At 48.5% G+C, this 24,586-nt stretch overlaps 1 protein-coding gene across 5 annotated transcripts in view; it reads right to left on the reverse strand.

The window, feature by feature from the left end:
• The window catches only part of arhgef28a (Rho guanine nucleotide exchange factor (GEF) 28a), a 680,059-nt gene that overhangs the window by 571,194 nt on the left and 84,279 nt on the right, over positions 1-24,586 (reverse strand). For all 5 annotated transcript variants that reach the window (XM_072516088.1, XM_072516093.1, XM_072516090.1 and 2 more), the window contains exon 2: positions 9,348-9,391. In XM_072516088.1, the coding sequence (XP_072372189.1) occupies positions 9,348-9,380 (33 nt within the window). In that variant the 5' untranslated portion in view covers positions 9,381-9,391. The remainder of the gene's footprint in view (positions 1-9,347; positions 9,392-24,586) is intronic.

Genomic DNA, 24,586 nt, shown 5'->3' on the forward strand with positions numbered 1-24,586 from the left:
TCCCGGCTCCGACATTACCTCCCCGTTCCCTGTCCACACTCTCGGGGTTTCTCTAGACACAGCGTACCTCCGTAGCTGATGGGCTAGCATACGGCTTGCTTTCTCTCCATATTCATATTGCACTCCCCTCACCCTCTGTAGCTGCCCAACAGCCTTTCCCGTTGTCAGCCTGTCGAACTGCCCCTGTAACTGCTTTCTCTTCGCCAGTACCTCCTTGGTGTTGGCCCTCGAATATTCCCTGTCCACCTCGACTATCTCGCCCAATAATTGTCCATACTCCTCCCTCCTTCTCCTATCTTTGTGCACCTTGAATCTCCACCCCCCCCCCCATCCACCACCTTCAATGCCTCCCAGAATGTGGCCGCCGATACCTTCCTATTTTGGTTCAGCTCTACATAGTCCTTAATCACCGACCGCACCTTGTCACAGAACCCCGGGCAGGATTCTCCAATACCGCGGCAGAGTGTCCACGCCATCGTAAGCGCCGTCGCGTTTTATGGCGGCGTAAACGGGCCACTGCCAGGACTAATTCTGGCCCCTACAGGGGGCCAGCATGGCACTGGAGCGGTTCGTGCCGCTCCAGCTGCCGATCCCGGTGCGAACTGTGCGCCACGGGATCCGATCATGCGCAGTGGCGCTGGCGCCAATGCGCGCATGCGCAATGGCCTCCTTCAACGCGCTGCCCCCAACGTAACATGGCGCAGGGCTACAGGGGCCGGCGCCTTGGGAAGGAGGCCCCCAGCCAGAGAGGCCGGCCCACCGATCGGTAGGCCCCGGTCGCGGGCCAGGCCACATCGGAGGCCTACCCCCGGAGTCGGACACCCCCCCCCCCCACAGGCCACCCCCCCGACCCTTCCACGCCGAGTTCCCACCGGCTGAGAGCAGGTTAGACTGGCATCGGCGGGCCTCGGTTTTTTTTTCACGTCCGCTCGGCCCATACGGGCCGAAGAATCGGCGGCCCACAGCCGACACCGTGCCAACCACGGGAGAATCCCGCCCCCGTGTCTGCTAAAAGCCCTTGGTTTAACCCAAACCCTGGCCTCTGCTCCTGTCTCAAGCTAAGTCTAACCTCCGGCCAACACGATGCATGGTCAGAAATCATGATTCTCGCATACTCCTCTCGGCTCACCAAAACAAAATTCAGTTCTGGAGTATACCTTGTTCACGTGCGAGAAGAAGGAATACTCCCTCTTCCCTGGGTTCCTAAACCTCCAGGTTCCCACCATTCCCATCCTTTCCATAAACCCTCCCAGCTCATTCACCATCCTCAACCTTCCCATTGATGTGGGTCTCAACCTATCTGCCCTCGGCTCCAGTACGCAATTAAAATCCCCTCTCATGATCAACTGAGGCATATCCAGGGCTGGAATCGCTTGCAGCAACCCCTTCACAAACCCCACATCGTCCCAATTCGGTGCATAAACATTCACTAGCACCACCGGTGTACCCTCCAAAACCCTGTTCACTATCACGTCGCTCCCCCTGGATCGTGCACTTCCTTGGCACCTACAAACACCATATTTTTGCCGCTTACAAACTTATTGCCCATTAACAAATAAACAATCACAACAAAATTGGGGCAGCACGGTAGCATTGTGGATAGCACAATTGCTTCACAGCTCCAGGGTCCCAGGTTCAATTCCGGCTTGGGTCACTGTCTGTGCGGAGTCTGCACGTCCTCCCAGTGTGTGCGTGGGGTTCCTCCGGGTGCTCCGATTTCCTCCCACAGTCCAAAGATGTGCAGTTTAGGTGGATTGGCCGTGATAAATTGCCCTTAGTGTCCAAATTGCCCTTAGTGTTGGTTGGGGTTGCTGGGTTATGGGGATAGGGTGGGGGTGTGGACCTTGGGTAGGGTGCTCTTTCCAGGAGCCGGTGCAGACTCGATGGGCTGGGTGGCCTCCTTCTGCACTGTAAATTCTATGATAATCGATGAACAAAATCATCCTACCCGAGAAGAACCCCCCCCCCACCCTCCAGCTCCCACAGTAGTCACATCTTCTGAACTCCATTATTCCAACTCCTCTGTCTCCCATCAACGTTCAGTTCTCCCCCAATTTATAGTCTCTAATAAAGTCATTGGCCTCCTCTAGAATTTCAAAATAGTACTCCTGTCCCTCAAAAGCTCCCACAGCTTTGCCGGATACAGCACCTCAAACTTGATCTGCCTTCGGTAAAGAGCAGCGTTGGCCTTGTTGAACCCGGTGCGCCTTGTCACCAGCTCCGCTCCAATGTCCTGTTAAGATTCGGACCTTGTTCCCCTCCCATTCGCAGTTCCTCTTCTCCCTGACCCACCACACGATCTTCTCCTTCTCCACAAACTTGTGGAGCCTCACAATCACTGCCTGTGGCGACTCCCCCGCTCTCGGTTTTTGCCTTAGGGACCTGTGCCCTCTATCCACCTCTGGGGCCTTATCCAGCATCCCCTCCACCACCAGCCCTACTAGCATCCTTGAGACATATCTCGTGGCACTCGTGCCTTCCACTCCTTCAGACAGGCTGAAGATATGCAGGTTCTGCCTTCTAGATCTATTCTCCTGCTCCTCTATCTTTGGCCTTAACGATTTGCAAAGGTACCCCAGGAGCCCCACCTCCGTCTCCAATGCTAACACCTGATCATTGTAGTCAGATATCACCCTCTCCATCTCTCAGATCTGCGACCCGTGTCTCCAAGCACTTCGCGACTCTCTCCGTCAAGCCTTTCAAGGATGCAACCGCTCCTTCGATGGCCTTCGATCAATCTTCCTGCATTGCCTTTTGTTGCTGGCGGAAACCCCTCTGATGAACGCCATCAACTGCTTCATCTGGGGCTTTCCAGCATGCGACGACCCTTCCCCCTCTGCCATCTTTCCAATTGTTGCTGTGCCACAGGTCTCTTGCATTTTCTTGCCCAGGTCTTGAACCTTCTTCTGCGGGGTCTGATAACCAGCAGACATGCCACTCCCAGGGGGAACCTCTCCTCCATACCTTCAGCTACACTTTCCTGTCAAAATTCCCCTGTTTTCGGGTAAAAAGAGCGCAAATCAACACCTTCAAGCCGGAGCTGCCCTGTGTGCGACCATTCCTTCCATGGCCGCCGCTGGAAGTACTTCCACTTTCTCTCACTCAGCCAATTTCATATCCATATTGCTACTTTCCCTTTTATTCCATGAGCTCTAACTTTGTTTACAAGTCCATTGTGCAACACTTTATCAAATGCCTTCTGAAACTCCACGTACACCCCATCAACAACATTACCCTCATCAACCTTCTCTGTCACCTCGTGAAAAAACACAGCAGGCTGATTAAACACAATGTGCCTCAGGGCCATGCTGGATTGCCTTAATTAATTCACATTTGTCCAAGTGGCTATTCATTTTGTCCAGAATTATCGTTTCTAAAAACTTCTCTGGTAGAAGGACCGAGAATGAGAGGGCACAGCTCGAACATAATTCACAAAAGAAACAAAAGCGACATGAGGAGAAACATTTTCATACAGGGAGTGGTTAATGTCTGCAATGCACTGTCTGAGAGCATAGTGAGGTAGGTTCACTTACAGCATTCAAAAGGGAATTAGACTTTTATCTGCAAAGGAAGTATGTTCAAGGTTATTGCGAGAAGGTGAGAGAATGGCAATAAGTAAATTGTTCATTCGGAGAGCTTATGAGCCACGTCTCGGTTATTCTCACAGCATCATATCTCCACATGATTATCTGCGCCTGCAACTCAACAATCTTATTTGCCGAGCATTTACCTCCAGGCACTGTAACACCAGTTCAAACTTTATTATGCTGATCCCACCTAATACCGTACTCTAGACATAGCTGTCTCTCTCAATATGTTCTGCACTTTGGTATCCCTCTCCAGAATTACCCCCTAGTAGCCACACTCGTGCCAAGTTAGTTTAAACCAGAGGTACCTTGAATTTAGTGACTTGAGATCTACTTTTTTGACAATCATCCGAACACGATCTACCAGTGCGATCTTCCCACCCTCCCCCACAGGGACTTTCATACATGTTGCACAACATCGGCCTTCTACTGCCTGTATATGGATGAAAAGCACACACTTGCACGCTATTATGCAAAGGTTTCCACCCCGAAAGGGTGTTAGTAAGGCAGGCAAGTCTTTACAACAATCTGGTACTTTTGTGGTCAATAGTTCCAGAATTGTACCTGAGTTTAATTCATTGAATTTAAATTCTCCAACTGCATTGTGGAATTTAAACTCCAGGCCTCTGGGTTACAAATCCTGTGAGGTAACATATGCTTCTGTACCCTAAGCAGCAAAGGTTTAATAGCACATACAGTGCAGAAGGAGGCCATTTGGCCCATCGAGTCTGCACCGACCCACCCAAGCCCTCACTTCCACCCTATCCCCGCAACCCAGTAACCCCTCCTAACCTTTTGGACGCTAAGGGTAATTTAGCATGGTCAATCCACCTAACCTGCACTTCTTTGGACTGTGGGAGGAAACCGGAGCACCCGGAGGAAACCCACACAGACACAGGGAGAATGTGCAGACTCCGCACAGACAGTGTCCCAGCGGGGAATCGGACCTGGGACCCTGGCGCTGTGAAGCCACAGTGCTAGCCACTTGTGCTACCATGCTGCCCCAATGTTGTGCAATATTCACTTGGCACTTATTCTATGGGTCCAGGATGCCTTTGATTTCAACGAGAATGTAATAAGTGAGGACAGTTTTGTGCTGTCGCTCCTTTCCCACTAGGTTGAAATCCAAGGATAAAATCTTAAATAATGCACGAAAGACTACTTGCATGGCACAGACCTTTGCAGTCAACAGTGGTAGGTGTGAGTTACCAGTGCTAGGTGGGAGTTACATTTCACCGGCCTGGGCAATACGGTATCTCAATTACTTTCTATTGTATGATCATATACAATTTACTCTTACCTTTTCCACGGAAGCCAGAGCAGAAAGCGGAGTCTGACATCAACGCCTAAATTGATGACCAATCAAAACAAGTTCTCGTTTTATTTACCAGATCAATGCATGCTTTATTTCGAAAGCTTTTAAGTGAAGGTGTTATTTACATATATATGGAGAAAGAGTAACTATTGGCACATTGCCGTCAAGTATATTAATGACATAATTCTATGTAATGCCATGTGACTGCAACATGTAACATTCTATTAAACCGTTCTTCTTTCCAGGCTTTACAGAAAGCGCACACCACACATGCGCCGACTCTGCGTTCACGTAGTGCACAGAAAGTGGGCACTAAGCCCGCACAAAGAACAACAAAGAACAAAGAAATGTACAGCACAGGAACAGGCCCTTCGGCCCTCCAAGCCCGCGCCGACCATGCTGCCCGACTAAACTACAATCTTCTACACTTCCTGGGTCCGTATCCTTCTATTCCCATCCTATTCATGTATTTGTCAAGATGCCCCTTAAATGTCACTATCGTCCCTGCTTCCACCACCTCCTCCGGTAGCGAGTTCCAGGCACCCACTACCCTCTGCGTAAAAAACTTGCCTCGTACATCTACTCTAAACCTTGCCCCTCTCACCTTAAACCTATGCCCCCTAGTAATTGACCCCTCTACCCTGGGGAAAAGCCTCTGACTATCCACTCTGTCTATGCCCGTCATGCACCTGCGCATTGGAAGTGTACACCACACATGCATCAAGTAAGCATTGCACAAAGAGCATGCAGTTGCCTGGAAATGATTTCCCGATCGACCGCAATTGGTGTTTGGGTACCTCTGGTTTAAACCTGCCCCAACAGTACAATATACTTAGATATGAATATATGAATTAGGAGTCGGCCATGTGTCTGCTCCGCCATTCAATATGATCATGACTATTCGATTGTGGCCTCGACTCCACATTACCGTCTACCCTGATAACCTTTGACTTCCCAATCAAGAATCTAACTACCTCTGCCTTAAAAATATTCATTGACCCAGCCACTACTGATCTGTGAGGAAAAGAGCTCCAATGATTCACAACCCTCTGAGGGAAAGTATTTCTTCTCATCGCCTTCTTAAATTGGAGACCACTGACGAGATTCTCCGGTCTCTGATGCCCAAATCGCGTTCGGCAATCGGCCGGAGTATCCCCGTTGGCGCCAAAATCGGGGGCGGTGCCGCTTTTGCGATGCTCTGCCCCCTCGAAAACGGCGCACGCTGTATGGACATCACCTGAGGCCCTCCCCCGATGCTCCTCCCTGATGGGCCGAGTTCCCAACGGCATGGGCCACTCATGCTATTTTTGTTCGGGAACCCGGCGTGGTGGCTGAGGACTGAGTCCAAGCGCCGCCACAGTTGGGGGGGGCGGGGACGATCCACGGGCAGGGGGGGCTTTGGTGGGGGCTGGGGGCACTGGTGCAGGGTGGTGAGCCTGGTCAAAGGGGGGCAGTATTTGGCAGGCCAGGTCCGTGCTCGGCCGGCACCATGTTGTTTGGCGCGCTGCTGGAGGCGGCCGCCGTGCGCATGCGCGGCCACAGACCCGGCAATTCTCCGGCCATATCCGCAGTTAGAGCCGGGGGCTTTACGCTGCATACCTGCTAGCCCCCCCAACAGGCGGAGGATCGGTGGAGGTTTGCGGGTGCAAAACGCCACTGTTCCCATGCCAGCGTCAGCACTTAAGTCTCAAAATCGGAGAATCCAGCCCCACTTATTTTTAAACTGTGTCCCCTAGTTGTAGTCTATCCCACAACGGGAAACATCCTTTCTGCATACAATCTGTCGAGCCTTAGACAAAATGGTGGGTGGTACATTTCCAGTGAAGGATATGCATTGTAAGAGTCCTTCCAGATCACTCCTGTTGTTCCCATTTCTTTTCTGCTATTTTATTATTTTGGTCCATGGACCCATAATTGGAATGTGGATTAAAGTAGAATACTCAAAGTTGAAGCAGCTTGTCAGGACACAGTTTTGCTTTTGGAGAGGAGAAGCCAGAATCCTTGGCACTGAGTGGATCTTGTTCCGGTACCCGACCAGACCTCAATTTATAATAGGAAACCAGACGAGAAACCCCCAGTTTAAAAAGTTTTAAACTTTGTGAAAAGCATACTTCGCTCCTGGAGTGATTCCACTGACAAATAGGGATCTTTTATATTAAAGCAAACTGCTATTAACAGGAGTAACCACATTTTCACAGAAAATGGGTTTTCAATTAACAGTTAAACAATACTAAAAAGAAAAGGAATAAATTTAGCTACTAACTAATGCTTTTTCTATCTCCAATTAAGCAAAGCCCATTACAATTCAAAAGCCACTGGTAAATAAAATTAGCACACAAGGATACTTGCTGCGCTATTGTGCAGAGGTTTTCTTTCAGAAAAGTAGAGAGAGACCCCCCTCTGGCACAAATTGAAAATCCTTCTGTCTCTGTCATTCTAAAAATCCTACAGCCAAAACTACTTGCTACAGACCTGGCTCCTCTCTTTAATTACATAATCTATATCCCACTCGAATCTCATGACCTGCTTACCTACATCTAAATACAATGTCTCAAATTATCTATTCTCCAGGGAATCTCCAGCAATCATAACAAAGTTCCATTCGGAATCTGTTTGTAAACAAATAAATGGTTGCAATGAATGATTACCTCACTTTAATTACAGCCCCAGCAGACACAGGGCAGCATGGTTGCACAGTGGTTAGTACAGTTGCTTCACAGCTCCAGGGTCCTAGGTTCGATTCCCGGCATGGGTCATTGTCTGTTTTCCCTGTGTCTGCGTGGGTTTCCTCCGGGTGCTCCGGTTTCCTCCCACAGTCCAAAGATGTGTAGGTTAGCTGGATTGGCCATGCTAAATTGCCCTTAGGTTAGGTGGGGTTACTGGTTTACAGAGATAGGGTGGTGTGAGCTTAAGTGGGATGCTCTTTTCAAGAGCCGGTGCAGACCCGATGGGCCGAATGGCCTCCTTCTGCACTGTAAATTCTATTATATTCTATCACCTGCTTGTATGTGAAACCAGGATTTAAAAAAATATTACTGCAACAAATATATATATCATATATATATATATATATATATATATACAATTAATCTCAGCTTTTAATAACATTACTGCCTCAAAATATCCATAATACAATCTATATAAAAATTTCCTACATTCATCACATTCTTAGGAACCAGGTTTGAAGGGGGTTGGATCAATCGGTTGGCTGGTAACTGGTGAATTGGCCGTAGGCAGTGTTCTGCCTGACAATGGTCAGTGATTGGTTCCTGCGTGATGCTTTGAGAGAACTGGGCAGAAACATTTAGACCTTGGAAGTGAAAGGAACACTCTCTCTCCTGTTTGCTGAAGTGAAAGAACAGCCCTATTATTCTGAAAGTAGAGAGTGCCTGGCCTGCTGTGAATCTGAAACGATGCTGAGTCTGCCGAGAAGGTAGACAACCTTGCCGGAGAAAATCATTTCAAGCCTAGAAGGAAGAAGTGGCAAAACAAAAGCTGAACTTCAGAAAGACACTAAATCGAAGTCATCCCAGTGCATCAAAGATTTTTATCCTTTTATTTTTATCAATATTTGTTTTTCCTTTCTACCACCCTTTCCCCTCTGTGTTGTTGTTTGTGTGTGTATTTAAGATAAATAGACAGACAGACAGATAGATAGATAGAGAGGGAGAGAGAGAGTGAGTGAGTACTTAGGAAGGGGGGGTTGGGAAAGGGATATTAGTCAGTTACATTTTCTGTCAATTTAATTATAACAGTGTATGTAATAAAAGGTTGCCGTTGTTCAAGTTGCAAACTTGGTGACTGCAGTTTATTGGACTCAGCCAAGAACCTTGGGTTATTTAAATAAAATTGAATTTCAACCGTTTTGTGACTCCAGGCCAAGTGTGGTTGGAATTAACCGCGTACCAGCCCACGGTGTTGTGACAGCATAAGCAAATCGCTTGCCATATTAGACATTTAGTGCCTATAAAACATTCAGGGCATCAATTAATTTCTAAGCCATCGTTTTTGAAACTTTTGCATTTATCTATAACCCAGACCAGGGAAACACATTGGTTGTCTAAGTTCCATTCTTTCGCACCATCTTCATCACAAAGAACATTTGAGAGACTGATAAAATAGTTGCAGCAGCAACAACAGCAAAATATCCCAAGTCACTTTGCATTGATTGCCACCAACATAAGACATCATTAGGACAAATGATCCAAACTAGCTCAAAAGGTAGGTTTTAAGAAGCCCATTAAAAGAATGGAAAGAGGTGGAAAGACAGAGTGATTTAGAGAAAGAATTCCAGAACTTAGGTCCTTGGCAGCTGAAGGCAAGGCCACCAATAAAGGAACAATTAAGATCAGAGATGTTCAAGAGATTAGAATTTGACGAGCACAGATATGTCCGTAGGGCTGAAGAAGATTACAGATATAGTTACCAACAAAATAAATACTTACGTATATTGGCACTTCATGGTAGCTTAACTCCATCTCTTCTACATCTAAAGGAAGAGAAAAAAAGTGTTTAGAATTTTATAAGTTCATAAGACATGGGAGCAGAATTAGGCCATTTGGCACATCAAGTCTGCTCTGCCATTCGATCATGGCTGATTTCATTCTGGCCTTAACTCCACCATCCTGCCCGTTCTCCATAACCCTTCAACCCATTACCAATTAAAAATCTGTCTAACTCCTCCTTAAATTTACTCACTGTCTCTGCATCCACTACTCTGCAGTAGCAAATTCCACAGATTCACAACCCTTTGGGAGAAGTGGTTTCTGTTCAACACCATTTTAAATTTGCTACTTCTTATCCTAAGAGAGACTGATATTTTTGTGGCACATTAATACATATCATGACAAGCAAAATAATTGTGTCCCTGACCCCAAGAAGGCAAAGAAACAGGAGGCACATTTTAACATATTGTGTGGCTTGGATCCTGAACCCACCAAGCTTTTCATCATGTTCAATTTATCAATGCTTAACATCGCTTGTGAATGGGCAGCACGGTGGCGCAGTGGGTTAGCCCTGCAGCCTCACGGCGCCGAGGTCCCAGGTTCAATCCCGGCTCTGGGTCACTGTACGTATGGAGTTTGCACATTCTCCCCGTGTTTGCGTGGGTTTCGCCCCCACAACCCAAAGATGTGCAGTGTAGGTGGATTGGCCACGCCAAATTGCCCCTTACATTGGAAAAATGAATTGGGTACTCTAAATTTTTTTTAAAACATCTCTTGTGAAGAATTCACAATCGATTTGGCCAATTACACACTTAATTGAAGTACATCATAATGCAGCACAAGTACCTGTACTTCAAATTACACTTCTACAATATTAAACATTTTAATGGCCTGGATCTTGCAGTCAGAAGCGAAGCAGAGGTGCCCGTCACTGACCTTATTAAACAACAGTGGCCCTGCCTTTTCTCTCCCAGCTGCAGTATGGGTCCAAGGATGGACTGACTGTTCAAGAACCGAACTGACTTCATGCATTGTCGGTGAAGCCGCACCCCTTCTGACGTCAAGAGTTGAAGACAACCCCTTAAAGTCTATCCTCAGCTCAATGGCAGGTCAATAGTATTTTTAATCAGTCGCCATCCCCCCCCATCCCCCCCCCCCCCCCCACCACCACCACCACCACTGGCCTGGCACTGACGACTCCCCACCCAACCCACCACCCCCTGGCTTCCACTTTTACCATCCTCCACTTATCCCATGGTATGACACCCTGGGTCAGCGCACGGTCAATTCCAGCCCCACTTAACCCGGAGTCACAACATAAGTGTATTAGCCAATTATTCTCAGAAAAATACCTGGAGTATTTAGCCCTTGGCTGCCCAATTAGACACCAGGTTTGTAAATATAAACACAATTACTTTTTATTAATAACAAGAATCGTAATGAAATATGCAGCAAATACAACGGGTTAACTATGGTCTAATTTTTAATTCCCCGCATTAACTTGCCCCCATTCTCTGTCTGCATAGACGACAGGCAAACACAAAGGGGAATGGGAGAAAAGTCATCAGCAAAAGGAAAAACGTCTGTTTCAGATGGTGGTTTGTCAGCTGACCTTCCTTCAAACGAAGCCTTCAGATCCAGGTCTCTGTTTGCAACCCCTCCCCGAGACTCTCCTCCTCCCCAAGACTCTCCTCCTCCTCAAGAATCTCCTCCTCCTCCTCCCCGAGACTCTCCTCCTCCCCGAGACTCTCCTCCTCCTTCTCCCCGAGACTCTCCTCCTCCCCGAGACTCACCTCCTCCTTCTCCCTGAGAATCTCCTCCTCCCCAAGACTCTCCTCTTCCCCGAGACTCTCCTCCTCCTTCTCCCCGAGACAGTCCTCCTCCCCGAGACTCACCTCCTCCCTGAGACTCTCCTCCTCCTCCTCCCCGAGACTCTCCTCTCCCCGAGACTCTCCTCCTCCCCGAGACTCTCCTCCTTCCCGTGACTCTCCTCCTCCTTCTCCCCGAGACTCTCCTCCTCCTCGATAATCTCCTCCTCCCCGAGACTCTCCTCCTCCCCGAGACTCTCCTCCTCCCCGAGACTCTCCTCCTTCCCGAGACTCTCCTCCTCCTTCTCCCCGAGACGCTCCTCCTCCTCAAGACACTCCTCCTCCCCGAGACTCTCCTCATCCCCGAGACGCTCCTCCTCCCCGCGACTCTCCTCCTCCACCTTCTCCCCGAGACTCTCCTCCTCCTCGATAATCTCCTCCTCCCCGAGACTCTCCTCCTCCCCGAGACTCTCCTCCTCCCCGAGACTCTCCTCCTCCCCGAGACTCTCCTCGTCCCCGAGACTCTCCTCCTCCCCGAGATTCTCCTCCTCCCCGAGACTCTCCTCCTCCCCGAGACTCTCCTCCTCCTCCTCCCCGAGACTCTCCTCCTCCCGGAGACTCTCCTCCTCCCCGAGACTCTCCTCCTCCCCGCGACTCTCCTCCTCTACCTTCTCCCCGAGACTATCGTCCTCCTCGATAATCTCCTCCTCCCCGAGACTCTCCTCCTCCCCGAGACTCTCCTCCTCCCCGCGACTCTCCTCCTCCCCGCGACTCTCCTCCTCCCCGCGACTCTCCTCCTCCCCGCGACTCTCCTCCTACTCCTCCCCGAGACTCTCCTCCTCCTCCTCCCCGAGACTCTCCTCCTCCCCGAGACTCTCCTCCTCCTCCTCCCCGAGACTCTCCTCCTCCTCCTCCCCGAGACTCTCCTCCTCCCTGAGACTCTCCTCCTCCCCGAGACTCTCCTCCTCCCCGAGACTCTCCTCCTCCCCGAGACTCTCCTCCTCCCCGAGACTCTCCTCCTCCCCGAGACTCTCCTCTTCCTCCCCCCCCCCACCGAGAGTCTCCTCCTCTTCCTCCCCGAGATTCTCCTCCTCCTCCCCGTCTAACCTCCTCCTTGAGACTCTCCTCCTTCTCCTCGAGACTCTCCTCCTCCTCCCTGACTCTCCTCCTCCCCCCCGACTCTCCCCCTCCTCCCCGAGACTCTCCTCCTCCCCGAGAATCTCCTCCTTCTCCTCGAGACTCTCCTCCTCCTCCCCGACTCTCCTCCTCCCAGAGACTCTCCTCCCCCCCCCGACTCTCCCCCTCCTCCCCGAGACTCTCCTCCTCCCCGAGACTCTCCTCCTCCCCGAGACACTCCTCCTCCCACCCCCGACTCTCCTCCTCCCGACTCTCCTCCTCCTCCTCCCCCCCCCGACTCTCCGCGTCCTCCCCGACTCTCCTCCTCCCCGACTCTCCCCCCCACGACTCTCCTCCTCCCCCCTCCGACTCTCCTCCCCCCTCCGACTCTCCTCCCCCCTCCGACTCTCCTCCCCCCTCCGACTCTCCTCCCCCCTCCGACTCTCCTCCCCCCTCCGACTCTCCTCCCCCCTCCGACTCTCCTCCTCCCCCCGACTCTCCTCCACCCCCGGACTCTCCTCCTCCTCCTCCCCGAGACTCTCCTCCTCCTCCTCCCCGAGACTCTCCTCCTCCTCCCGTCTCTACTCCTCCTCCTCCCCGAGACTCTCTTGCTCATTCTCCCCTTCAGACATTTCTCTTCCTTCCCCTCACAGAGACACCCCTCCTCCCCTCTCAGAGACACCCCTCCTCCCCTCACCCCCTCAGGAGGCACCCCTCCTCCCCTCACCTCCTCAGAGACATCCCTCCTCCCCTCTCCCCCTCACAGAGACACCCCTCCTCCCCTCACCCACTCAGAGACATCCCTCCTCCCCTCTCCCCCTCACAGAGACACCCCTCCTCCCCTCTCTCCCTCAGAGACACTCCTCCTCCCCTTTCTCCCTCAGAGACATCCCTCCTCCCCTCACCCCCTCAGAGACATCCCTCCTCCCCTCAGAGACATCCCTCCTCCCCTCTCCCCCTCACAGAGACACCCCTCCTCCCCTCACCCACTCAGAGACATCCCTCCTCCCTCTCCCCCTCACAGAGACACCCCTCCTCCCCTCTCTCCCTCAGAGACACTCCTCCTCCCCTTTCTCCCTCAGAGACATCCCTCCTCCCCTCACCCCCTCAGAGACATCCCTCCTCCCCTCAGAGACATCCCTCCTCCCCTCTCCCCCTCACAGAGACACCCCTCCTCCCCTCTCTCCCTCAGAGACACTCCTCCTCCCCTTTCTCCCTCAGAGACATCCCTCCTCCCCTCACCCCCTCAGAGACATCCCTCCTCCCCTCAGAGACATCCCTCCTCCCCTCTCCCCCTCACAGAGACACCCCTCCTCCCCTCACCCACTCAGAGACATCCCTCCTCCCCTCTCCCCCTCACAGAGACACCCCTCCTCCCCTCTCTCCCTCAGAGACACTCCTCCTCCCCTTTCTCCCTCAGAGACATCCCTCCTCCCCTCACCCCCTCAGAGACATCCCTCCTCCCCTCAGAGACATCCCTCCTCCCCTCTCCCCCTCACAGACACCCCTCCTTCCCTCACAAAGACACTCCTCCTCCCCTTCCCCTCACAAAGACACCCCTTCTCCCCTCTCCCCCTCACAGAGACATTCCTCCTCCTCATCCCCATGAAACGTAATCAAAAGTTCAGAAATCTAATGACGCAAATCAGTCTGTGTTCCTCAACACATTGCGAAAAATGACTAAAGCATTTGTGAAGTTTGTATATAATGCACCACAAGTTTAAAGGAGGGCACAGAGGGACAAAAGAAACTGTAAAGAAGGCTCCCTATAATATTGGATTATGATGTTCTACCACTAGAGTGCATTACCAACCCATTCAACAGTGGGGCTCCCTCTAGGTTTTGGAAACATACAGTTCAGCATTTCAGTTTATTCCACTGTGTCTTTGACCTTTTTAAGAGAGATTTGCTCTTCAGCCGGTTGTTTGTAAAAACATAACTTATAGGACCCAAAAACTGTACAGTTCTCTAAGCTACGCATGTTTCAGAATAACGTCTAAATGGAAGTTTATCCCAATCTTAGAAAACAAGTGCCAAATACTTAAAATATAACTCAAATCATAAGCATGTTTTACTAAACAGGAGCAGCGTTACGAACAACATGCAATATACTTTATTGTTCAATAATTCCTTGAATTTTGCATACAGAGTGCTCTCGAAGGCACAAGGAAGCGCAATTCCAAAATAATTGTAATTCATTTTTTGGTCTTCATGGCAGTCAGTTATACCAAAAACGTTTGCCAAGCATTCAAAAGTGAAGACCAGAATTCTATTCTGCAGTTAGCGATTGACAACATTGACCCTTAAAGGCATCTCTCTGTTAAACTGACAAGGATGCACAACATACAGACTGATGGTGCCAGCCATCTGTGGATGTTGCAGGAAACAATTTGCGAAATACTGGGTGGTTGAGGTAACAATATTTCTCACAGATATCCAGCATGGTTCTGAATGTGTTTTATGGAATCTAAAGTAGAGCCTTTGTTCTTTGGCGATGCTTATCACTTGGCATGGGTACAAATTCAAATTTATACAAATGGAAACATATTCAAGTTAACAAAGAACCCAATGTCTGATTGGGGGAGGACGCTTATGAAGTTATTTCTTCCTCTCCACAGCAAACAAGGTCAGATGTACCAACAGTCTTGTTACCCCAATCTTGGCACTTGGAGTAGGCACGTGGACCACAACAACTTCTCAAGGGCGATTTGGCATGGGCAGAAAATGCTGGCCTAGCCAGCAACGTCCATATCCCATGAATTAATATGACCAATCAGCAATGGACGTGATTGGCCAATGGTGTCTATTAGCCCAGGTACGTGCAAGACACAGCTTGACCTGCTGACTCCAAAGCCATCCATGTCTGATGACTGCATACTTGGTGAGATGACAGCTTCGATGTGGATGATGCCCTGCAAGCATTTTAATCAAGACTGGTGTAGGCCTCAGGCCAACCAAAATCTACTTGGACCCATGCAGGACTTAATAAAGCTCAGCTTGGGCTGCTAAATTACATGCTATTATATACAAGACAGAGAAGTCAAAAAATATTGCACAAGCTCCTTTTGGCGGAATAGATAATAAATAATAGTCGTTCATTCTTCATTTGCAAGCCTAGAGAATTGCCAATCTTGTTCTTTTCATTCCCATCATCTGCATGTGCATCCTACAACAGGGATGACTAAACTGTGATCACAAGCAGGAATCTTGTCGGACTTCCTCACTCCTAATCCAGAGGCACTGCAGCCAGTTATGTTTCCTCTCTTCGCGTCCCAAGCTGAAGTCAGCCAATTCAACAGAGGCTGGAAATCAAACCTGGCAGCTTCCTGCTTTTGTGTTTTTCAATACTTTATCATGTGCTGTATTTACCATCGGGAGACCTCAACGTTTGTTTAAAGTCTGGCTGATTTGAGAGACAAAAATACCAAAATATGTCTGCTGCTTCCAGCAAAGCAGACAGGCTTAATAATACTGCTTGATGTATATTTACTGAGTGCAACCTCTACAACTTTGGTTTGAAACTTCAACCTCTTAAACATCTGAGCATAAGCATTTATTTTGAAGTTGTACTAAGTTATTAGGAGCCATGGATCTGAGCCACTGTGCCTAGTTAAACAATATACTGCACAATGTACTTTATAAACATATGCCAGGCATTTTCATTTTTTTTTTAAAAACTTCCTTTTTTTATTTTCTGCTACTCAAAATAAATTGAATATCATCTGATCATCTTGAACGCTATTGTGCTCTGTAATGTGCCCTAACTTTGGAGCCAACGGAATACACATTTACATTTATATCGCATTTTTAAGATAATTAAATGTCCCAAGGCTGTTCACAGGGGAATTATAAAACAAAGCATGGGACTGGATTTTACCCTCCACCGTTAGGAGATTTGAAGATGTTCCCAACATCTAACCACCCACCCGTGGCCTATGTGACATTTTACAGGGGCACGGGAGGGTGTGTTCACTGGAGGAAGCCTTGAAACTATGGAGGCAATTAAGTGGCCAATAAGGACTTCATCCCACCCTATCACCTTTTACCCGTGGCAGGGAGAGGCCCAGTCCATGTGGGAAGCCCAGCATCTTTAGCTGCACAGGCTGGTATCCGGCAGTGGGGTGGCTGGGAAACCTCCTTTACAGCTGTCCAATGCCCATCAGAGTCACCCACTCAAGATTACATCGCCCCTTCACTCTCCCTATCCCCTCAAGTCTGGTTCCCCCTCCCCCTACTGGGACCTGGAAGCTTGACCATGGTGAAATTCCCCCTGCACTTACCTTGATGTCCAGCTGCACTGATAATCTCCATCGAGAGCTGGCAGTAGTTCCAGCAGTGGCCACCGATCCTGCCTGGCATAGCTGACACCACACAGCTACTGGCCATCTCACTGTCCCCGAGGGGCGAAAACTCTGCCTCCAGCCGATGACTGCTACAGCAGACATTCTTCCCCTGGGCGAGCTCCCCACCAATGTTTCAGCTGCACAGGTGGTGTGTGGACCACAGCGCCCCATAAAATCCAGTCCATGAAACTGGGCGGCATAAAAAAAGAGACGTCAGATGACCTACGCCTTTGTAAAGGCTGCAGATTCAAAGGAGCTCCTTAAAGAAGGAGAATGAGGGACAGAGGCGATGAAATGCAGGCAATTCCAGAGCATCGGCTACTGAAGGAATGTCTACCAATGGTGAAGACATTCAAAACGCAGAATTAGATACACTTGGAGGGTTGAGCAGATGGAGGAGTTTTTTTGTATTCTTTCACAGGATGTGATCAAGGACAAAGACAGCATTTGTTGCCCAGCTCTAATCGCGAGAGAGAGGAGGTAATGGGCAGCACAGTAGCACACTGGGTAGCACTATTGCTTCACAGTGCCAGGGTCCCAGGTTCGATTCCCGGCTTGGGCCACTGTCTGTGTGGAGTCTGCACGTTCTCCCCGTGTCTACGTGGGTTTCCTCCGGGTGCTCCGGTTTCCTCCGACAAGCCCCGAAAGACGTGCTGTCAGGTGAATTGGATATTTTGAATTCTCCCTCTGTGTATCCGAACAGGCCTAACTTTCGGGACTTGTGGGAGGAAACCAGAGCACCCAGAGGAAACCCACACAGACACAGGGCGAACCTGCAGACTCCGAACAGACAGTGACCCAAGCCGGGAATCGAACCTGAGACTCTGGAGCTGGGAAGCAACAGTGCGAACCACTATGCTACCTTGCCACCCACTGCTGTCATTGTTCTTCTAGGTGGCAGAAGTTGCCGATTTGAAAACCAGGATAACAATTTAAAGATCACGATGTTATTTGATCAGGTAGGTCAATGAGATAAGTTAGGAAGCAGAATTTTGGATGATCTTGTTTTTAAGGAGGATGGGACGTGGGAGACCAGTCAGGAGTATGTCCGAATAGTGGTGAGCACTGCTGCCTCACAGTGCCAGGGACCTGGGTTTAATTCCAGCCTTGGGTCTCTGTGGGTTTTCACATTCTCCCAGTGTTTGTGTGGGTTTCCTCTGGGTGCTCCGGTTTCATCCCACAGTCCAAAGGTGTGCAGGTTAGGTGGGTTGGCAATGCTAAAATTGACCCTCAAGTGTTTGAAGATGTGCAGGTTAGGGATTACGGGGATAGGGCGGGGGAGTGGAGCTAGGTGGGGTGCTCTCTCAGAGGGTTGGTGCAGACTCAATAAGCCGAATGGCCTCCTCCAGCCTTGCAGGGATTCTACGGAATAGGCAAATCTATAAGTGACAAAGGAATGGGTGAGGAAAATTAGCAGCAGATGAACTAAGGCAGGAGTGAGTTGGGTGATGTCATGGAGGTGAAAAACAGGAATCTTGATGGTGCAGAGAATATGTGGTTGGTAAGTTTAGTTCGGGGTCAAATAGGGCAGCATGGTAGCATTGTGGAAAGCACAATTGCTTCACAGCTCCAGGGTCCCAGGTTCGACTCCGGCTTGGGTCACTGTCTGTGCGGAGTCTGCACATCCTCCCCGTGTGTGCGTGGGTTTCCTCCGGGTGCTCCGGTTTCCTCCCATAGTCCAAAGATGTGCAGGTTAGGTGGATTGGCCATGATAAATTGCCCTTAGTGTCCAAAATTGCCCTTAGTGTTGGGTGGGGTTACTGGGTTATGGGGATAGGGTGGAGGTGTTGACCTTGGGTAGGGTGCTCATTCCAAGATCCGGTGCAGACTCGATGGGCCGAATGGCCTCCTTCTGCCCTGTAAATTCTATGATGATGACACTAAGGTTGTAAACGTCTAGTTTAGTCTCAAACAGTTGCCAGAAAAAGGGATGGCGTAAGTTGCTCGAAAAACTAATGTGTTTTTGGACCCTGGCGGAACACCAGAGGTAATAGAGCAGGGGCGGGAAGAAAAATCTTTGCAAGTGTTGCTCTAGCTATGCTTAGATAGACCAAGAATGGAACTGGGTGAGAGCAGTTGCAACTGGCTGGAAGATTCATCAGATGTCACAGCACTATTCTGTCTCGGCCTACATAACAAGCTACGAAAGCGATTGGTCTCACTTGAATGTCAACAATCATGCGACCAAAACGAGCACATAACCCACAAAGCAAGCTCAAGATTGTTTTCTGTAAACAAATCCTTTGCTGCGAGATGACTACTTCCTGGAGCTAAAAGGGTACTTAATTGATCTTTGTTGGCTTCCTACAAAGGAACCAGTTTAAAATCAACATACGATAACAGATTCCATCTTAGTTAGTTACACACCCAGCATTAAGGGCAACATTGCAAGGTTTATCTGGACAATTTCCTAATCAAATGGCGATCCCTTTCAACATTAATGTAGGCAATAAAAGATGTGCCCAAGTTTCACACAATGTACAGTTCTGATCAATCAAACATCGTCACTTAGCGTCATTTGCTACTACTTTTGCCTCAATTAAAAAGTAATTTTAAGCCACACTCCAGGACAGTGATTGGGGGGGGGGGGGGGGGGGGGCAACTTGTTGGGTAGGTATTGGTAAACGTTAGAAATAAGGTACACTTTTAATGGGTTTTAATTAATGTTTCTGTGCCTAGAAGGGTAAAGCCTACAGTTAGATTCATGCTGGACAAAGGTGTGTGGGGCTACAGCATGAAGAACACAGCTGGGTCAAACCCGTATTGAATTTGAGGGGGTGAAGTAAACTAATTTTGACCATTGGATATGGGCAATATCCCTTAGAGAGGCAATTCCTTTCGAAGAATTTAAAGGTTCACTTCCTTTGCTTATTGGGACGAATGTTGAGGAGCAAAGGGTTAAAACAGTTGGACAGGCAGCAGAGTTGTCTGATGATTATGAACTGGTCCATAGAACCAAATATATTTTCCGTCATCCTTTTAAACATGATAGTAGATGGGAAGGAGAAAAGAAAACAAATAGTCAAGGAAGAGATGGAACAGTTGGGGACGGCCAGGAAATGTCACCTCAGATCAAAAAGGAAAAGGTGCTGTTGCTCTTTTTAGCCTTAGTTTTATTAGCTCTGATTATGTCACCTTTGCTCACGAGTCGTCAGGTATCTTTCTGATACCGCCACGTGGTTCAAGCTCAAGTTATGATTAATAAGTCAGCACACCACTTAGTAAGATTGAAATCAACGGTCATTTATTATGTACAGCAATCAATACTTACACAATAATCCTACTATCTATATCAAAACCTACCACTACTGGCCAATACTTAACTTTAGGAGATGGCCCACCAGGTCAGGGGAACGAATAGTTTATCGAATTGGATCTGGCCTGCGGGATTCAAAAGGCTGATACGGGTCGATGGCTAGGAATCTCTATCGGCTAGAGATCGCTGGAGTCAGACTTACGGTTCTTTGTCGAAGGTTCTTGCGAAGATTGCGAGCAGGTGAAGAAGGGAGAGAGAGAGAGAGATCTGAACTTGGCCCCTCACTTTATAGGGCCCAGGGGCTTCCCGCCTCTCGGGGCGGCCCTTGACCCTGAGTCCCAAGTGATTGGACTTGTTCCCAATCACTGGGTTCGATATGCTCCAATAATGGGGCGATTCCTCGATCGGGGGGTGGTCGTTCACCTGTCTTTGTTTCGGCCACTGCAGGCACCGAAAGGTCTGGCCCGGCATTCAATTGCTAATATGTTGCAATTGTTCCCGGGGATAGCCGATCAAACGGCAGATGTCTGTGTTGATGTGCTGCTAATAGTCTTACGTATCGATCTGGGCCGACTTCCCCAGATCTGAATACGCTATTCTGTCTGCAGCTGTCCATTTGTGTCCTGTTGGCTGCTTTTCCCATCAGCCTTTTCGGTTAGCCATTTTAAATCCGGTTTTGGCCAAATTAATAGGGAATCAGCCATTTTAGGTGGCTACAGTGCTGAGCATGGTTTCAATTCAAACTATGATTTTATTGTGCTTAGAGAGGGCTACAGTGTGAAGAATAAATAAGCCACCAGAGGTATGCGGGCGCTGCTTAGAATCTCTGGCCTAGTAAGCTCGAGAGGTTTTTAAGTTTTAGTTTAGCTAATTTGATTGCAGTTGGAGATAGGTAGTGAGAGAGAAGGCAGCTTTCACAGCTCTGCTAGAAGCAGTCGGTTCTAGAAGGCTAAAGAGGGAACATTTCACTCAGCATTGCTAGAAGAAAAGCCATATATGGAGTAATGGTTAAGAAAACAGAAGCCGGAAATCTGACGTCCAGCTAGTGAAGGAAACAAGAGAAATGATGAGAAGTTTCCAAGATGTCTGGAGTTAACAGAACAGAGGAAACTGTGAACCAGAACAGATTGCTGTTAAGTGAAGTCACAGCGAGCTGAAAAGGCATTGGATCATGTGAGGCCAGAAAGATATCTGCAGTAGTGCTAAGGTTTGTGAAAAATTACTACAGTTTGGGAGAAATATTTAAAATAACTGTGGAAATCGATGACTGGACCTCTGGGTTTGTGTCAACGCCTTTAGGAAAAAGAAAACCTGAAGGAAGAGAAACCTTGATGGAGGCAGCGAGGAAAAGCATATTTTAAAAGAAGTTTTGAAATGGTGACTTTGTGTGTTAATGAGACCATTGTAGCTCAAGGCGTACTTTGTAATCCATGTTAATCTTAAAATCTGCATGTAATTGTTACGCTAATGGGGGGTGTAAAGGTGTATTGTATCATAATCCAATTTCTTCATATTTAATAAAAGTTACTTTTGATGTTGCTGAAACAAATGAGCAGTCCTGTGACTCTATTCCTCCACATTTCTTTTAAAAAGTAAAAGTTACGATTTTTAAATATATTTTGGTCGCGATCTACCGGTCTCGTCACACCCAAATTGGGATGTGACAAGGCTGGGCCTCTTGCAAGATTTACCGGCCTCGTCATGCCTCGCGAGATCGAACGAGATCTTGAGGGGCGTCGGGATCCAGATTGGCATATTCAAGTGAGCCGAGGCATGTTGGGGGTGAGGGAGCCGGGGGAGGGAGGGAGGGGGGGGGGGGGGGGGGGGAGCCCACCTAGATGATCAGGGGCTCCTGAATGGTCTAACTCTGGGCAGGGTGTACCCTGGCACCCCCTGGGCACTGTGGCACTGCCAGCCTGGCTGTGGCACTGCCAGACTCTGGGCTGGATTCTTCAGCCACCTCCGCTGCAAGATCGCCACGGACGGGACGGGGACCATGTGGAGATCCGTTGACCTCGAGCCAGAATTTCAGTTCGCCGGATGGGCGCGGCTACTGTTTCATTTGCATAAATTGCACCCTTAATCTTATTCATGGGATCATGTGAACAAGCCTGATTTCAATCTTGCGGCTGACTAGGATGAAGGAGCATCTACCTGAATTGCCCCATCACTGCTCCAGGACATTATGCAAATTAGGATAACACTCTAATATAGCTCGGAGGAAAACATTAACCTTGAGGTAAGGTTTAACCTGAGACTCCATCGTCCTGTTCAGATACTTGCAAAACCATGGCATTATTTGGAGAAAAGCAGATTTCCAGCTACCCTGGACAATGTTCTTCCCATTATCAAAGCCATCAAAAGCAGATGAGCTAATTGTTCATTTATTTGCTGATATGAGAGCACAGAAACTACAATCTGAATCACGGCCATTTGGCCCAATATGCCACAGTTATCTGTTATCCTTTTTATTAATAGCCTGTTATTTTTCCATTGCCATGTACGTTTTCCCTGTAAATAGTTTATTTAATGGTGACGACATTTCAAAAGGAAATTAATTCACTGAAGGACATTTTGACTTCCTGATGATATAACCAGTGCTACAGAAATGCAAAGCAACTTTTCCTTATGCTTAAGTTGCAATACAGCTAACCTGCCACAAGAGAGAAATTTATTGTTTCTTTGTGGTCTCTCAATTTTCAAATCTGTCCATTGGCTATCACATCCTCCGCAGACAGATTGGCTTTGGCAATTAAAATCAATAGCACAGGATTATCCACCCTAATATGGTTACACGTGATAATATACTTGCTAAGATCTGTGTCTATTTGTTGGATTTCTTTACCATAGGCCTACTTGAAATTTTCTGTGAGCCTCAACAGTGACGAAACAGAGATCAAAATCTGATACCATGTGAACCAAACCCAACACTGCATCTGCAAGCAAACAATGTTGACAAATTAGCAAATGATGAAAAATACAGTATTACATACCCCTAAATGGCTCACTAACCAGTGGAGGTCCTGTATGTCTCGCAGTTTCCAAACACCATGGGTGGGATTCTCCGGATCCCGCAGCTGGGGCAATGGGGTTTCCAATTCTGGCCACCCCCACGCCATCAGGAAACCCACAGGCGTGGATGTGCTGCCGGCGAAGCAGAGGATCCCACTGGCAAAGAATCCCACAGCATTGGTTTCACATATCAACAAAGATTCCAGAGACAGGGGGATTCAAGCTCACCCAACATAGGAACCGGAGTAGGCCATTCAGCCCCTCGAGCCTTTCCTGCCATTCAATGAGATTGTGGCTGATCTGTGACCTAACTCCTTTTACCTGCCTTTGCCCCTATCCCTTTGCTCAACAAATATCTATCTCAGATTTAAAATTAACAACAGATCTAGCTTCAACTGCTGTTTGTGGGAGAGAGTTCCAAAATTCTACAGCCCCTTGAGTAAAGTTCTTCCCAACATCCCTCTTGAATGGTTTAGCCCTACTTTTTAGACCATGTTATAGAATCTCCAATCATTGGAAATAGTTTATCTTTATCTACCCTGTCTTTCCCTGCTACCATCTTGAATACTTCGATCAGATCACCCCTTAACCTTCTAAATTCTAGCAAAAATAGATTCAACTTGAGTAATCTCCCCTCGAACTCAACCCCTGGAATCCAGGCATTATTTTTGAAAACCTACATTGCACTCCCTCCAAGGCAAAATTATTCTTCTTCAGGTGTGGTGCCCAGAACAGCTCATAGTACTCAAATTGGGGTCTAACCAGGGTTTTGTATAGCTGCAGTATAATCAGTGTCTCCTTGTATTCCAGTGCACTAGATATAAAGCTAGTATTCCGTTCGCTAGCCCAACCACACACCTGTCACAGCTCACCTGCTGTGAAACCCTCATACATGCTTTGTTTCCTCTTAACTTTTGTTTTATTCTTTCACGGGATGTGGGTGTCACTGGCTAGGCCAGAGATTATTCCCCATCCCTGATTGCCCTCGAGAAGGTGGTGCTGAACTGCCTTGAGCTGATGTAGCCCCTGTGGTCTAGGTACACCCATACTGCTGATAAGGAGGGAGATTCCAGGATTTTGAGCCAGCGACATTGAAAGAACAGCAATATGGATCCAAGTCAGGATGGTTTGTGGCGTGGAAGGGAGCTTGCAGGTGGTGGTGTTCGCATGCATCTGCTGCCCTTGTTCTTCGAGGTGACGGAGTTTGCGGGTTTGGAAGGTGTTGTCAAAGGAGCCTTGGCGAGTTGCTTCAGTGCACCTTACAAATGGTACACACTGCTGCTACAGTGCATCAGTGATGGACGGAGTGAATGCCAATCAAGTGAGCTGCTTTGCCCTAGATAGTTTTGAGTTTCTTGCATGTTGTTGGAGCTGCACTTATCTGGGCAAGGGGGATTCACAAATTGTGCCTTGTAGAGATGGTGAACAGACTTGTGGAGGGATTGAGAAGGTAACATTCTCAGCCTCTAACCTGCTCTTGTAACTACAGCGTTCTGATCAATGGTAACCCCCAGGATGTTGATAGTGGGGGATTCAGCGATAGTAATGCCACTGAATATCAAGTGGAGATGGTTAGATTCTCTCTTGTTGGAGACACTCATTGCCTGGCACTTGTGTGCTGCTAATGTTACTTGCCACTTACCAGCCCAAGCCTGAAATGTTGATCAGGTCCAGGTCCTGCATAAGGACGCGGGCTGTTTCAGT

Source organism: Scyliorhinus torazame, chromosome 9, assembly GCF_047496885.1.
Source record: "Scyliorhinus torazame isolate Kashiwa2021f chromosome 9, sScyTor2.1, whole genome shotgun sequence".
NCBI lineage: Eukaryota > Metazoa > Chordata > Chondrichthyes > Carcharhiniformes > Scyliorhinidae > Scyliorhinus > Scyliorhinus torazame.